This window comes from Myotis brandtii, unplaced genomic scaffold, assembly GCF_000412655.1.
Source record: "Myotis brandtii unplaced genomic scaffold, ASM41265v1 scaffold31, whole genome shotgun sequence".
NCBI classification, from domain to species: domain Eukaryota; kingdom Metazoa; phylum Chordata; class Mammalia; order Chiroptera; family Vespertilionidae; genus Myotis; species Myotis brandtii.
In genome coordinates this window covers 2,138,936-2,156,569 of record NW_005361873.1, presented here as the reverse complement: position 1 = coordinate 2,156,569, position 17,634 = coordinate 2,138,936, and the positions used below count along the sequence as shown (strand labels likewise).

Sequence of the window (17,634 nt, the reverse complement as noted above, 5' to 3'; positions counted from 1 at the left end):
GTGTGGGGAAGAGAAAGCCTACTTGGGACCAGTCACAGACACTGGTGTACCTGATACAAACCTTGACCAACTTGAGGAAGCTGGAAGCCCCATGTTACAGATGAAGAGATTAAGGCATGAGGGCTGGGTTACCTGCCATGTTGTCTCTGGAAAATACGTGTGTTCTTTCCCCTGAGCCAGGCTGCCTCTTTCATCTCTCTAGTTTGCCAGCTCTGACTGGCATTGAAGTATCCATTAGTAACCTCTGGGCTTGGAGTTGTGTTTCAAATAGCAGGTGATATTTTACACTAAGCCATCTGCATTCTTACATCTGCTGATACTATAGGTTTGCAGTTTGTTCTCAGGTGCAATATCTGCGATTTCAGTACCTGATACTGGTAGATGTTATTTTTACTTGGGGTAGTATAAGCCAAAGAAAACCTTATTTAATCCTAGGATATTTTATACATACCAGCCATTTGTGCTTCTTCCTTTAAAAATAATTAAACAAGATTCGTTCATGAACAGCTGATAGAGAAAAAGATGCATCTGTAGCAACATTTACATAAAACACTTAGATATAGTTGTATTAATAATAAGCTCTTCCATTTATTAGGGTCCTCAGCTTTCCTAGGCCTGCTGATCCATTTGCGTCCTTTATCACTGACCCCCACAGCCACCAGTGGTCAGATCTGGGGGGAGCTGAAGCTGTCTGTGGTCAGTCTCAGCTCCCCTCTTAGTCCAGAGCCTGGGTCTTTGCTCTCCCATGGTCTGTGCACAGTGTTGTTTCCTCACCCTAATCTGTTTTCACTTCTCTCTGCTCCGTATCCTTTACCTCCAGCTTTCCTGTCTTTGTATAGTTCCCCTTTCTGCACTTTCCGAGTATCCACCTGGTTTCTTCTGGCTTCCCATGGAGCTTAGATGTGGGTGTAAACCTACCACTTTGAACAAGCAGAGCCTTGATCGCTGTGTGCCCTTTCCTCATCCCGCACCCTGCGCTGTTCCTGCCTTCAGGAAACTCCATCTGCAGTTCTGTGTAAGGAGCCCCTCTTGGCTTTCCCTGTGGCTTAAAGTGAAAAGCGGAGGCTCGTGGAAAACATCACGTAACATTGTCCTTTTCACTGTGTTCCTCTCTGTCAGTACCAGCATTTATTTTCATTTCATTTTGTAGTTTTAAATCCTTATAAGCCAGTCTCTATCCCATCTTTAAAATAGATTAATTACAGTTTCATGATCACTGTTTATTTCCCACAACTCCAAATAACTGGCTTAAGAAATAAATGGTGTTTATTTGAACATGGATATAGTAGTATGTTTTCCTTTGAAGATTTGCATATTTTAAAATATTATATTTTCAAAGTAATGGTGAAGTAGTAATGGTTAAGGAAAATATGCATCTGGTTATAATTTGATCCCCTTCTCACCAGTCCTTAACTGTTATTTAATTATTCCAAGTCATAATCTTTTTTACTGAACTGACTAAACTAGACTAGTATGATTCATCCTGCTTTCTAAACTTATGGGCAGAAATTCCTTTCTGAGATTTCAGGCCACTTTCTCATCTATCTTGTTGGTTCTCCTCATTTGCCAGAAGTTTTCTCTTCTAATCAAAGAATTACTTTCTCATTACAGGAAGGGCTTTAATTTGTCATTCTGTCTTCTCTCTCCTTCTTCATCTAATCCAAAAGAAATAATCTACTTTCTTCTTTAAAAATAGAGCGCCTGCATCATTCCAACGGCTGCTAAATCCGGCTTAAAATTGGAATGGTAGTATGGATTCTTTCTTCAGTTAGAGTTACTGTAGCAATTATCTCTCTCCCTAATTAGATGGCAGGGAGCTTTTATGATGGAATGAACACGAGGCTAGGCTCCGAAACAAAGGCCTGGTTGCAAACTCAGCCTTGTCTTACTAGCTTGTCGCAATGAGCAAAAGTTACTGGATTTTTCTGAACCTTGTCTCCTCATTTATATTTTGGGGACATAATTAATTTAGATGTTTACTGCAAGTGGAGTTTGTAGGAATTAGTGAGATGAGCCCATGCCTGGCACTTAGTTTCTTCATTGCATAAAACGCATTAACACTCACTGCAGAGCTTATACAGACCATTAAAAAAAATTAAACCCCCTGTCGGTAGATACAGAAAAAGGACATGAACTCACAATTAACCAATTCACAAGAAAAACAATTACAAATGAACATTTGGGAGAATGTTTCCACTCATAGCAATTAAATAAATTTTAAAAGCATTGAAATGTTATTTTTCTTTTATTAAATTAGCACTAATTTTAAAAGAAAGACTTAATGCTGGCACCATTGCCAGTGGGTACTGCTCATTGGAAAAAATATGCATCAAATTATTATAATATTCATATCTTTAAGTCTAATAATTCCATTTCTGGAACTCTATGACTCTATCCTTAGGGAATATTCTAAAATATGGAAAAAATTTTTAAACATGACAATAACTATTTTATTATTATGATCTTAACAAACCTAAGAACAAATTATGTTTATAATAGATTAAGCTATGAAGGACTATTTTCCAGCTTTTAAACTAAAATAAAGACTATTGAGAGGCACGTAAAAATGTTTATGGTATTAAAAATATGTAGAAAAGGTAATTAATATGAAAAAAATGTATCTTAAAGCTAAATGAAAATAGACCCAAGTCATAATTTTGTTAAAACATTATAGCATATGTTTCTTTTTCTCTTTTTTCCTGTTTCCCCAAGTCTTTTATAAGTTAATATGACTTTTAAGATTAAAATTATAGTTTTAGTCTAATGTATTGAGTGCCATTATGTATGTGTCTGGAAATTTTTCTATGGCATTTTGATTTTTTAAAAAGCCAGAATCTTTCCTCATTATTTACTTCATGGCAGTAAAAAAGCAAAAAACGTATGCTTAGCAGACTATTTAGAATAAATACTTCATGTAGAACCTAAGAGCTAAGGTGCTATTGTGTGTAACCTACATGTTTAATGCCACGCTGTTAGCCTGAACCCTGGTAAATATAATGGGGCTATCGCACTATAGCCACCTGCTTCAGGACTCATTCCAATATTAACTTACTGGCTTACTCAGGTCATTCTACTGAGGGAGATGAGATCTCAGTGATATATTGACCAGAATGTCAATGTGAGCAAGACTTTAAATAAGCGGGGGTGAGGAGGGGTGGGGAGAGATTAACCGGGGAGTTTATATGTATATATGCCTAGCCCATGGACACAGACAATAGTGTGGTGAAGGCCTAGGAGAGGCGGTGCAGGGAGGAGGGGGTCAATGGGGAGTAAAAAAAAGGAGACATCTGTGATACTCTCAACAATACAGAGAAATTTTTAAAAAAGAATGCATCTCAAAGCTATATCTAGAGATAACTGGATTGAAGTAAGCTAGACAAGATCATTTGCCAAGTATTATGGCATGGTTTTTAGTTGAAATTTTTATTGACATAGTTGTAGATTTGCTTGTAGTTGTGAGAAATAATACAAAACATCCCTTGTATACTTTGCCCAGTTTCTCTTGGTGGTAACAGTTTTGCAGAACTATAGTACACTACCATAGCCAGGGTATTGACATGGTACAGTGCCTCTCACCTTACTCAGATTCCCTGGTTTTACGTATACTTATTTGTGTGTGTACGTGTGCACGAGAGTATGAAGTTCTGAGATTGTATCACCTGTGCATGTTTGTGTTTCTCCCACCACAATCAAGACACTACTAGTTCCATCCCTCCGGGTGCCCTTTTATAATCACACCCTCTCTCCCCTCCCCACCATCCCTCACCCCTGGCAGTCACTACCTTGTCCTCTTTTGGGGAAGTTTTGTCATTCACAAATGTTATATAAATGGAATTATACAGTATTGGACCTTTTGAGGCTGCTTTTTAAATTTAGCCTGGTTCCCTGGAGATGCTTCCAAGTTGTTGCACGTATCAACACTTCACTGTTGGTTACTATGGAATAGTATTCTATGGTATGGTGTACCACTGTTGAACTGCTCACCTGGGCTGATTCCAGTTTTTGGCTATTAAAATAATGCTGCATGGACATTTGTGCACAGGTATTCCTGTGAACATAAAGATTTCACTTCTGGAATAAATGTCCCAGGCTGCAATTGCTGTGTCATATAGTAACTGCATGTTTATTTTTAAAAGAAACTGCCAAATTGTTTCCTAGAATGTCTATACCATTTTATATTACCCCAAGCAATGTTTAGGAGATTTGGTTTCTTTGCCAGCATTTGGTGCCATCACGGGAGCCTTATTTTGAAGTCAAATTAATGACAGTTGTCTTTACCAGAATTAATCAAATAATTTTGCTGAAAAAACACACATGAAGTAACTAATTTAGAAAAGAAAACCACATCAGGACTTATCTACTCCCTGTCTCCACCCTTCCCAGTACCCCGCCCCCCCAAACAAAAATTCATTCACTTAACTCTTAATAGACTAACTCTATAGTGTAGGTCAGTTTGATATTTGGCCCCTTCAGTCTCTAGATAACTAACAAAGAGGATTCACCCTTGGTAGACGTTGGGCCCAGCCTCCTTTATCAATATCAGGAAATAGGGCTGGAGATCATTTGTTTCTGTCTGGGCCAGTGTCTTCAGTTTGCCCTGGTCTAGAAATCAAATCGCTGGGTTAGGAGTTAGAAGGCCTACGGTTGAGCCTCTCTTGTTATCAGCTGTGTTACTGTAAATAAGTTAGTTACCTTCTCTAAGTTTGCTCAGCTCTATCAAATGGTTGGCTCTCAAACTCTAGCATGAAGTAGAAGCGCCCAAGGGATCTATTAAGACGCCAGTTGCAGGGCTCCACCCCTAGACTTTCTGATGGAGCAGGGCTAGAGCAGGCACAAGGATTTGCCTAACAAATTCCCAGGTGATGCATTGACGTGGCAGGAAATGTCCATGAAAACCACTAGGCTAGATTACACTAAAGTGTGCTTTGGGCCCAACAGTCATCACCACCTTCTCCCCCCAAAAACCTTAAATTTGTTTTCCATTTAAAAAATCATAGAAGAGATCAGATCCAGACCAGAACTTGGCCAGAACTTTGGCTGGAGATCCTGGCTAGAGGTCCTGACTAGGCTGCTGATCAACTGAACGCTGTCTCCGTGTCATTCCTTCTTCGCCGACTCCATCCACACCTTTGGGGACCCCTGGACCCTCTGGGGTTGGACCCCAGCACATCACCTCAGCATTTTCAACACATGTAATCATTTACTGAACAAATACTTGTTACTACTTTCACTATGCCAGGCACTATACTAAGTGTTAAGAAAAAAAAATAGATGAGAGTGAACTTTTAACTTATTTTACCTATCAGAGTAAGATAAAAGACCCAGAAGCCAATAAATTACAACGCAATGTAAAAAAAAAATAAATAAATAAAAATAAAAATAAAAAATCATAGAAGAATATTCACTGTCACGGGAAGATTATCCCAACATATTATTAGGTTAACAAGAAGCTATTAGTATACATTACAGAACAGCATCTATAGAAATGTTCAGTTATACATAGAAAGTAAAAGTCTAGAAAGATATACCCAAAGTATTAGTAGTTGTTATTGCTGAGTAATGGAGTTTCAAAGTTTTTCTTTTTCTTTTTGTGTGTGCTTTTCTGTGTTTTCTAATTTTGTCTATAATTCATATATTTATAAATCAGTTGCTATAACAAACAAAATACAGTGAACAATACAAATCTTCATTTCTGTAAGCAATACAAGTCTTGATTTCATAGTAAGTGTTTCTCTAAGTTGTAATCATTGCAGTAAAGAACTTGTTGAATATCAACCAACAGAAGTTAGTGTGTTCAGGCATGAGATACAATTGTCTGGGACAGTTTGCAGGAGCAGCTATGACCCTCCTTCACCCTTTCCCCTAAAAAGTGTGGTTGATCACCTTTGCCATCCTTCCTACCTGACAGAGCTCTGCACTCACGCACTGAATAGTCCTGGCCCCGGACCACTCGTTACAGCCTCTCGTTGCTGCCTGTGTCATGTTTTCATGGCACTTCCCCCACTGCTAACTGGGATTCCCAGCCATAACCTCACCAGCTAGTCCCTCCTCCATCCTTGACAGGGAGGCAGAAAGAAAGTCTTTATCTGAATGAAGCAAGATTCTTCCTTGGCTATGTCTCTGTTAGAAGAATGAATATTTGCAACTAAAATAGGAGTTTAAAAATATCACTGAAATAAATCTGTTTAGATGACAAGAACCACTCATCTGCTATGGAAAGCTGTGGGTTCATGTCCCCTCCTGGATTCTCAGATTGCACTGTTATCCCAGATATATTGTCTTCTTCAACATCCATGCTTCCCAACCTTAAGGTAGATAAGCGTGAGCAAAGCTTCCTTGGAATATTGTTTATTCAAACAGTTGGCTGCTAAATTTTTTAATCAGTTGATACTGTAGAAAAACACCTTTTCATTTCTGAACTCTATTTCTGAGTAAACGTATTTGGTCGGAGACCTGTCGCCAGCAGGGCAGTGCAGGGCTGATTTTCACAGCACCCTTCTCGTCCCGAGCTGTGGTGCCGCCGTTCCCTCTGCCCAGCTCCCGCAGGAGGACATTCCATGGGAATGAGAAATTAAAAGGACATTTTGATTTATGAGTGACAGTGTATTTACTGTGGTAGCACTGCATTATAGTATGCGTTTTAACACCCACTCATAAATAGAATTATTTCCTTTAACAAGTATGTGTTGTGCTCGAGGCAGTGTATTTTCATGTAACACCTAAAGACGGTTGTCATATAAACATTTGCCCCACGGGTTTGCTGTCATTACCCAAGTTACTGGGTTTGCTTCATGTACTTGGGAGTTTCGGTGATCGCACCAGGCCTGCCTGTTCACTGCAACAGCACCATCCAGTGCCCACATTCCTCTCCATAATCCATTTATTCTGAAAGAGGTGATGAGAAGTTTATGTCTAGAACTTAAATGCTTTGTTGAAGAATAGGATCAAGACCCAGGCACAGTGGCATTTTTCCACATTTTCAGCCCCGTCTAGAGATAAAAAGGCTCCGTCCTCTTCTCTTTCTCCCACACACACACATCTCCCTGCTGGCTCTTCTCCCACTGCTGGCTTTTGACCTAGATGTCCACTAGCAAACATAATTATGCTTAGTTTAACTGGTTCCCAGGAAGATGAAAATCAACAGGCGTTTTATTTGCACGTGAATCATCACAGTGCATCCATGGCTTAAATAAAAGGTAACGGTTGACATTAATTTGTAGTCAGCCACCTTACTTCTTTCTCTCCTGCTTCCTAAAGGCTCGTACAGGACTTGTGCAGGAACTCTGGAGTTGGGGGGTTGGGGGGGGCGGGGACCAGCACTGATGTTCCCTTCATGCCACATTTCTGTCCGCGGTTTAGTACGCACACAACTGTCAGTTTAAAGGGAGAGGAGTTTTCCCCTCACTGTGTTGCTTCTCACATCTTTTGTTCCATCCTTCCTGTTTGCTGCTAATTCATTTAGCACGCCTGTTTTATTGTCTCTCCTTGCCAACACAGTAGTAGTAGTAGTAGTAGTAGTAGTAGTAGTAGTAGTAGTAGAGTCATAACTACCTTTTTCAGGATACTGCCTCTGAAATCTCACTCCCTTTCATAACTCAAGAGTAGTCTTTTTTCTGCCAACAGGCATAAAGCATCTGTCTTAAACTCGTGGCATCTAATTAGAATCATCTCTTTACTGGACTGCCTCCCCACTTGTGTGTTAGCACCTTCTGAGTGTGCTCTGTGATGGGACAGTCACTGGCATGTAGAAGGTACTTACTGTTGGGTGAACTGAGTGAATGGAGCCAGCCTGCCTGCCCGTATCTTACATTGTTTCTCCAACTCAAAAAGTTCAGTCCAGGTGTCAGCAGCATGGGCCTGAGTGGTGCTGAGTTAGTGAGTCAGAATAGCTTAATCCCAATGTTCCTTAAGATGCCAAATTTATAAATGCTTGACAAAATTTATATTTATATTTATATCTACGTGATTTATTTACATGTGAATCATCACAGTGCATCCATGGCTGAGATACAAGGTAAAGGTTGAAACTAATTTGTATTTTCATATTAATTTTATTTTATAAATGAAGTTTGATCCTAGAAACTTTAGTTTATAATATAAAGTGTACACTCTCTTTTCCTATTGCAGAACATAACTGAACAGGAGCCATGCTTAGACAACAATACATATTTAAAGCATAGTTTTAAATACCTACTTTTTTAAGTCTACAGTACTCTTTAAGAGGAACAGTTGTCTATGGTTATGCTACTTATTCTAAAGAGTCTTTTCTAGAGTCTGCAATTATTACGAAGCTCACATTTTCCAGTATTTCACAATTACATCTGTCTTATTTAGCACACCCTAAAACGGTTATGTAGCTTTTTATAAAAAGCTAATTTTATCTTCTGCAGCCTGCCTTGACAGCGTACCTTTCTATTGATTGAAATTCTAAATCTGTGCTGAGGAATAGAATTTCAAATATACATTTGTTAACGAAGATAACAGAACATCAAAATGTGTTTAACTTAAACGTATTGAAGCATTCTAAACTTAACATTTGGTCAGCTGTTCCATCGGCCTGGCCCTGTCTATTGTGGTTTAAGAAGATTGTTTGTAGATGATGACTCAAAGCAGAGACCTTTATTTAGATGTCTTCACTCTCTCATCCTTTCCATTCCCAAGTGTCCAAATTCAGGGCACAGGGCGGGGTCAGACCTCACAGCCAACATGGAAGAGTCCTGTCTTTCCTAGTTTTTAATAATTATACTTTTGTAACTGTATATTTCAGAAATGTAGCAGTGGGGCCTGAAGCTATAACTGTACTGATATCCTCTGAAAGCTTTAAAACTTTTGCTTTGGGGAATAAAACCAAAAAATAAAAATAAAAGATGAAATACAGAGATTTTTCTCAGTGTCGTGGAACAAAATAAAATTATCCTCTCTTACAATAAATGGCAGTTAGGGAAAGCAATTTCTCCTGTCATGGTTAAAAGCTAGGAACACAAAATCAGCATTTGAAATGATAACCCACAGTGTTTTAAATAAAGACACTAAAATGCATTGTACATTATCTGTTTCAAAGGATGATTGCATATGCTTGTTATTGAGTCCTGCAAAAAATACAGAATGTACTTGGCAGGTGGAACTATAAAAACCAGGGATGAAAAAAGACATATTAGGTCGAATTTTAAAGTTTTCTTTTCTGAGGGGGCTCTATTTCTGGTTACTTAATTTAGTCTGCTCAGCCTTTTATGTATTTGTTCATAGCCACAGGCATGCAAAAGAAAATAAATCTTTGGTATTTGAAGCAATAATGAAGATTAAAGGTCCCTAAACCTCTGCAGTTTTATCTCATTCAATGGAAAAAGCATAGATTAAAAATTAAAGTTTCTTCCGAAGCCCATCCTTGATACTTCATAGCCTTGTATCCTGAGCAAGTCACTGAATTTTTCTGAGCTTGTTTCTTCACTTGTACAGCAACGTCAAATGCCTGCTTTATTTAAGTCACGGGACTGTGCTGAGGATGAGAGGAGTCAAAATAGGCTTCATGTAAAGTGTTTTACAAGTTCCAGGTAGGTCCTGCTATAATTCCCATTTTGCAGATTGGAGAAAGGCTGAGAGAGGCTAACAAACTTGTGGAAGGTCACCCAGCTAGTAAATGTGAGAGCTAATACTAAAGTCCTATGTCTAAATTACAGCATTTTCCAACATTGGCACTATTGATTGGGGGGAGGGGGGCATGACTGATAATTTGTTCTTGGAGGTGAGGGGTGCCCTGTGCATTAGTGGATGTGTAGCAGCATTCCTATCTTCTATCCCCTAGATGCCAATAGCATCCCATAAGTTGTGACAATCAAAAATGTGTTCAGACCTTGCCACATGTCACCTGGCAGGCAAAATCACCCAACATTGAGAAGCACTGGTCTGTGTGATTCCAGAGCTAAAGTTCTTAACCACTTTTATGATGACACTAGTGCCCTAGTGCACATTAAAAGGAAATTAATTAGAAGAAATATTTTAATATCACTGTTCGCCCTTTCTTTATAATAGAAGTGTCAACCAAATTCATGATCGACAATGACAGACGAAACACATGCATGTGATTGGCACCAGCAAGAGCTTTATATGTATCACTCGTGCGCCAGTCAACGTTTATTTTTGAATTGCCAGTGCGCATCATATGTACTGGCTGGTAGGTCGGTTGGTTGGATGGACAGATGGATGGTCGGTCACGTAGCCTTTTATATATATAGGTTTATCAATGTCATTGTTATTCTGAGTAGTTCCTGATTAGAATACTTCATAACAGCAATTTTCAGAATTAAAAATGAAATAACTAGTTTCATTCCTCATCGGGCTGGCATTGTCTTCTTTTGTAAGGCCTTTGTAAACTTCTTGTAGGCACACCATCTACAGCAAGCCAGAAGTCGGACTCAACAGCCCCTAAATTCCCTTGCCCTGTAATTCTGTGATCATTCCCTAAGGTTCCCAGCTGGTCTCTCTTGAACAGCCCCTTCTCATCTGAAATGTTTATGGACTCCTAATATCAGTTATCATCTGAGAAGCCAGAGAGAGAAACACATGCATTTTCATAACTATTACCTCATTTAATTTTCACAATAAGCCATTGAGGTTTGTAACAGCTGTTCGTGTTTACATTTTGTTTAAGAATCTTAACCTTTCTTCTTTGCCTGCTCCTTCAACTTTGGTGTTCTCATTGCAGAACTTGATATAGAGACTCAGCAGGAAGTTGATATGGAAACTCAGCAGGTGCCTTTCTTACCAGCACTGCATGAAGAGGAACATCCTTCTGAATTACTCAACATAAAGCAGATGCTTTCTGCCCTGCATGATTCTTTTCCCTTCCACCTAACAAGCGTCATTAAATGCATGCCTCCTCTGGCTGTGTTCGGGGACTTAAGAACCACTAAGAGTGGAGTGCTGTTACTTCTGTTGCTTACTCTTTCCCCCCAGAAAGGCCTAGGTTGACCTTCTCAACTGTCCCATACTTCCTGGTCTTTATCTCTGATCTACATCCCATCTCTGCCTGATATTGGCACAGTCCCCAATTTATTATCACCCCTGAACCAAAACTTTCTAAACAATTATGATTGACTTTATGATGTTTGTTTCTGTGTTATTTAAAATGATTGTGAAATTAGATGCATTTGATCTGGGCCTTATTAAATAGTCAGAACATGTCTTGTGCCTATGCCTGTATGAATTAAAAAATTTTAAAACACTGAGTTTTAGGATTGATCGCTGCTGATGATTGAGTGTGGTTAAAAGCATTGGCATGACCTGAGGAGAAGCTGGTATAGTTGCCAAGAGTGACAAGGAGCTGGACTTGCCCAGGGATCTTTAGGACGCAGAATTCTGCTTATGGGAGTTCTGAGCAGTTATTTGAACCAATGGGAAAGAGACCTGGGTTACTTCACAGCAATACAACTTTAGTGTCAATTAAAACTTTTATTTTTTTCTTTAAAGTGTATGCGAATCATTTAAATTACTCTATGATTCATTTTAGAAGGACTAATTGGCTCCTTCTGTAAAATGGTAATGTCTGGCCAAAGAATCTTTTTAGATCAACATGCGTCCTTATTGACCACACTTACCCAGCCATTTCATCATGTTAGATAAGTAAAGCGCTGGGGGGTTTTCTTCCTTTTCCAGGTGGCCTTTTTGAAGATGTAACCGTGGGAGCCGAAGTCTTCCTCTGCACAGCACGGAGCGCATGGGAGGCCGGCAGTCAGCCCAGGGAGCAGTGATTACAGACAAGAGCCCGAGCCCTGCAGTGGAGTTTGAGTTTTACCTGTATATATTCTCTAAACTTCAACTCTGTGAAAGACCAAGGTGGTGAAGGAAGTCACCGTAGCAGGTTGAGTTAAGTGTAGAAGTTCAGTCCCTGTTTCCACAGAGAAGAACATTCAAATGTGTGCTGTGTCAGACCACCGGGAAGGCTGCGAGCTAGCGGAGACCCGGCTGTCCAGAGTGGAATGCAGAGGGACTTTGCTGCTGGAATTGTGTTAACTGCCATAAATCTTTGGAAATAAACTTTCAAAGAACTTCTCAGGTTCCTTTAAAACAATTTTTTTAAAATGAAAATATTGAATTTTGCATACCTTATTTAGAGGAGATGCTCAATAAATAAATGTTTGTTGAATAAATGATTATCAAATTAAAGGTTTTCCCACTTATGCAAACCTGCCTGTATTCCCTTTGTTCTTTATTTCCTTTACCAATATTATTGCAAATCAGTATATAGACCTCACTGGCATCCTGGTACAGAGCTGTCAAAACCCTTGTGTGCCCACGCAGGTGGTGAAGAGGTCATTGAATGAGAATGATAGAGCGAGCGCAGCCAGCTCCTGAGTTTACAGCAAAGGTTGGAGACTTGCCTGTTCTCACGAAGTAGGAGCGAAGCCCGGACCAGAGCCAGCTCCTCCTTTCCCACTCCCCCTTCAGGAGGACGGGCTCTGGGTCTGCAGCTATACTTGCAGCTTATCGAGCCGATTAGCCTTCATACCAACCCACAGACCACCAGTACCTTTTATTTGAAAACCCTGAGTTTTCTGTCCCCTAATTTCCTAACTTAACACAGGAGTCACTGGCACTGTGATTTGGTGAAACTTTCATGACTTCTTCTTCCTTGCAGTTTAACCAAAACATGTGTCCTGCCAGTAATCAGTGGTCTAGCACTCAAATCCATCACTGGTGGGCTAACATAGAAACAAAACTCATCAGTTTAATCTGATGGAGTCATTTTTTAAGCACAGTTTGAAACATTGAAGTTCCTAATAATGTATCCAAGACTCCTAGCCATAAAGGAGAATTTGTTTGGCTTCACTTAGGCTACTAAACTCCCCAAACCCCATGCTGACTTTTTATGCTTTAGATTGTTCTCTGTCCTCTGTTGGTAGAGAGCAAGATTTCTCAGCCTGGGCTCTAGGTACATTTTGGACCACATAATTCTTTTATTTTTATTTTTTTTAGTGTTGCTTTCTTTTTTTTAAAATTTATCTTTACTATTGAAAGTATTACAGATGTCCCCCGTTTTTCCCCCTTGACCTGCTCCCTCCCAGTCCTCATCCCTCCCCCCTCCAGACCTTCACTATTGTCTGTGTTCATGGGTTATGCATATCCTATTTAATAAAAGGCCAATATGCAAATTGACCAAACGACAGAACGTTATGTTGCTATGACATGCACTGACCACCGGGGGGCAGACGCTCAACACAGAAACTGCCCGCTGGTGGTCAGTGCACTCCCACAGTGGGAGTGCTGCTAGGCCAGAAGTTGGGCTCATGGCTGGTGAGTGCAGAAGTGGTGGCGGGAGCCTCTCCCGCCTTCATGGCAGTGCTAAGGAGCAGTGAGCTGAGCAAGGAGCAGCAGGCAGGCGGGCAGTAAGGAGCAAGGAGTCCCGGACTGCAAGAGGGCACAGGCCAGCCTGAGGGACAAACGCCCCCCAACTCCAGTGCACAAATTTTGTGCACTAGGCCTCTAGTATGCATATAAGTTCATTGGTTAATGGGCCAGATAATTCTTTGTTGTGGGAGACTGTCCTGTGCTGTTGGGAAAAAATGTTTTTTTGCCCTATACCCTCCTAGGTTCAATGGCTGGAGCTTACAACTCAAACTGATAAAAAGACAAATTAACAGAAAAAGAAAGTTTAATTACATACATCTGCACAGGAGTTTCAAAAGAAATGAGGCTCTAGGAAGTGACTAGAGGATTCAGGTTTATATACCATCATAGGCTAAACAAAGAAAAAGGAGGTTTGAGCTCCTAGGCAGGGAGAAGCAAGTCGTAGGAGGGTGAGAGGAGGAGATGTTGGTTACTGAGGGTTGTCTTGTAGTGCAGGTGAGGGTTTCTCAGATGATGAGAGTTGTCTCCAGAAGTAGCTCTCTTCCTGGTGCAGAGTGGTCTTTACAAATGGAAATTTCCTGTATAAATGTAAATATACTTTACAAAAGGGGAAATTCATACTTTGTTTTTTGGCTGTTAGGGGAGGTAAAAAGCTTTTCCTGCTTCTGCTGGTTCTCAGTTCTTTAGCTCAAAATAATGCTTATGCCAATTAATGCTTATGGCATATTTTGGGGTGACATTCGAGTCCCCTTCAGTGCATTGGAGGATGTTTAGCAGGAGCCCCCTCCACAAGCTGTGACAACAAAAAGTGTCTGCAAACATTGCCCTTCGTGGCGAAATCAAGCCAGTTGAGAAACACTGCTATAGCAGATATGTCAGAAATAAGATTTAGTGACTTGATGGGGTTCAGGGAAGGCTACGAGCTAGTGGAATTTCAATTTTTTAACATGACCTTTTCTCCTTTCCTTTTGATTCAAACTGGCCTCATCCCAGCACCCTGTCTCACCTGCCTCCTCCCTTGCAGGACCACCTCCTTAATCAGTAAGCCTTCGTAGGAAGGAAGCCTCCGGTCTGTTTTCCTCAGAGACAGTTTCAGTCAAACTAGAGATAACATCTAGGCCTCGGCTGTGTTTCTGCTCCAGGCCCAGAAAAGCAGTGAAGCCATGGTGATGCCATGGCTGACAACAGGATCAGGTGCACTGATCAACTATCCCGTACCCTAGCCTTGACCAATCAGTAGAGACCACTGCCCTAACTCCCTTAGTCACCATGATTAATGATGACTATATAACCCATCCCCTGGAAGCCAGGTCTTTGAGCATTAGCTCACCGGGCTCCGGCTTGGGCCACTTCCTAAAAATAAACCCTCACTTTCTTTGCTGCAAACTCCTGTTTGTGCCTTATTGGGCTTTGATGCACACAGGCAAATGGACCTCCTTTAGTCCAGTAACAATATGCCATTTGGCATATTTCTGTTTTGAGTTAAAGTTACTTAAGAAGTGGGCAGTGCAAGAAGGGCATTCTGACCCTCCTTTGTTCTCCTGAAATAAGTCTCCCATGTGAAAGGTCTGCTCCCTGTACCAGGATGTGGAAAGACATCCTTATCACCAGAGAGAGGGAATTCTGGACCAAAAACCCTGCCTAAACAAACCTTGTTGCTTTTTTTTCTAATTTGCTATCCCAAGCACAAACCTTTGTCTTGTCAGTTCTTCACAAATATATTGTTTCTTTGTCTAAAAGGTATAAAAGCTGCCTGGCTTTGGTTACTTCTTTGAGTCTCATATTTCTATGTGCTCCCATACATATAAATTTAAATGTTTGTGGGGTTTTTTTTTCTTTTGTTAGTATCTTACATCATTTTAATTGTTGGGTGAGCCAAAGAGCCTAGTAGGGGGAAAAATGTTTTCCTCCCCACCAATTTCCTATAGTTGTGTATTGCCAATGGTGCAGCCATTACAAAATTTGAGACATTTTCTAGCATGTGGCCAGGTTTAAGTATACTATTGTTTTCACAAATGAATGCTGATGAATAACTTTGTGTGTGAATATTTTTTAAGAGTTCAGTTTGTATTGATCTAATGTTGGAGACTGGAATAAATTAGATGAAGCAGAGTTCAGCCAGTGCATAAAATATAATGTTATTCTGAGACAGTTTTTCTCTCTCTAGAAAAGAAAGACGTCATTGCCATACTAATATTTGCCTACACTTTAGATGGTGCAGGTGCTCATGATTCAAAAGATAACCCTACCACTCAGCCCAACTGGAAGAATATTCGAATTTCCTAACCTTGTCTCTCTAAGTAGAGTCTAATGCAGTTAGACCCCCTTAGCTATGTCTGGGGTCTTAGGAAGAACAAGCCAATGAGAGTTAAGTCCAGCTCTCTTTTTATTCTTTTTTTTTTTTTTAAGTATTGATTTGATAGAGAGAAGGAGAAAGAGATAGAAACATCGAGGAGAGAGAAACATCAACATTGATCTGCTGCCTCCTGCAGACACCTCTACAGGGAACTGAGCCCACACTCAACCACTGAGCCACACTGGCCAGGCAGTCCAGCTGCTTTCTAATGGCACAGATGAAGTGGTTGTGAGAAGCTCTGAGGGAGGGTCAGGAGTAGGAGGAGCTCACATACACAGGACAGATTTCTGACTACAGAATGCAGTTACTATGTGTGAAATTGTATGTAACATGCACTTAGAATCTTGTCATGGTGACGTTCTCAAGCTCAGCAGGCCTTTATTGGTTCTAAGCCAGTCTCAGAGTGAGCTGTTAACATCTAGTATCTAGTCACTGGGGTAGAGAGGTTACATGAGGGTAACATGTCTGAACCCGTGAGAGTCTACTTAATGGCCACAGGGAATGGGGAAAGAGGGGAAATGGAACCCTTTCTATTTTTTGTCTAAGTAAAGAGAAAATTGCTCTCGCTCCCTCTCTTTCTCTTTGCCTTCCTTCACCAAGAGAGCAACGTGGAGACAGAGATATCCAGCATTAAAAATATTTAAATTTAGTTAAACCACGTTAGGAGGGCTAGAGAGAATAAACAGGCAGTGCAATCAATGTTGGCCCTTGGAAGTCAATCTACATTAGCTTCCTGTGTTTTGTGAGTATAATTCCAGAATCTATTCAGTAACATTCCTAGATAATGGTACCACAGAATTTGGATATACCATTAGAGGCTATCAAGGATGAGAGGCATAGCAAAACACCACCAAATCCATTTTTTATATCTCTAAAAACTTAAATCCAATTAAATTAAATAAGTGGTTAGTTAGTTATTAACTCACTATGTCACTGAAATAAGTGGTCCTGTGAACTTATTCTCACTTAGTATAATTACAGTACATAGATCCAGTTGAAAACTTCTATTGGCTATTTATTTTGGCAAACCAATTCCTTAACCTTTGTTACTTAATATGTATTTATGGAAGAACTACTACATGCCAGGGATAGTTAACACTGCAGATAGAACCAATAAAACAAAGTGCCTCCCACATGGAGCTTACATTCTCATGGGGAGGGCACAAACAGAAATAAGTATTTTATTATAAAATACTATGTTACATCATAATATAATTTATGAAAATAATAAGTACAATAAGAAAAAGCTTGGTAAAGGGAGGTGTGCTGTTTCAGACAAGAAGCCTAATTTGAGCTTAAAGTAGATGTATCGTGGTACCATACATGGTCACAATATTTCAACTCCATCCAGAGTGACTAGGGAGATACGTTACTAAATGCCAACACATTGAGTAGAAGCCACAATCTTACATCATTTTGCCAAAAGTAGCTTAACTAAACAAAGATACACCAGTATTAGCAAAGCTTGTTTGAGTCCATTAATTGCAGAAAACCTGACTAGAACCAGGCACTCAGATGTCATTGCCTTGCACTCACCACTTTGGTAATTAAGCCCCATCAGTAGCCCCTAGCGTAAAAAGTGCTGACAAGGTTAGATGGTTTTGCAGGATAAATGAAGCCAGCCTAGTTGTCTCGGAACATTTGTTCTCAGTCAGTATATAACAAAGATCAATTGGGACCCACTTTTCATTGTAATTCAGGAATGCAGGGATGACTACTACATCTTAGTCTGTACTTAGAAAATCATTAACATTGACCTTATACATCAGAGGGGCGGCTTCCACTAATTGCTTTCCTAAGAGTTCTACACATTCTTAAATTGTCCTAAATACTCAAAAGCACTCGGTGTGACAATATAACAATTTCTCTGTTTGCCTTTTGAGGGATGGTTCAGTTTTCATTTTCATTCAGCTTTCATCTACTGAACCAGAGCT

The 17,634-nt window shown here is 40.0% G+C and overlaps 1 protein-coding gene across 2 annotated transcripts in view; it reads left to right on the top strand.

The window, feature by feature from the left end:
- UBE3D (ubiquitin protein ligase E3D) overlaps positions 1 to 12,182 on the top strand; it is a 141,111-nt gene extending 128,929 nt beyond the window's left edge. Inside the window, exon 10 of one of the 2 annotated variants that reach the window (XM_005869933.2) lies at positions 11,653 to 12,182. In XM_005869933.2, the coding sequence (XP_005869995.2) occupies positions 11,653 to 11,673 (21 nt within the window). In that variant the 3' untranslated portion in view covers positions 11,674 to 12,182. The other variant, XM_014542651.1, reaches the window with a different exon arrangement.
- The last annotated feature ends 5,452 nt before the right edge of the window (positions 12,183 to 17,634 follow it).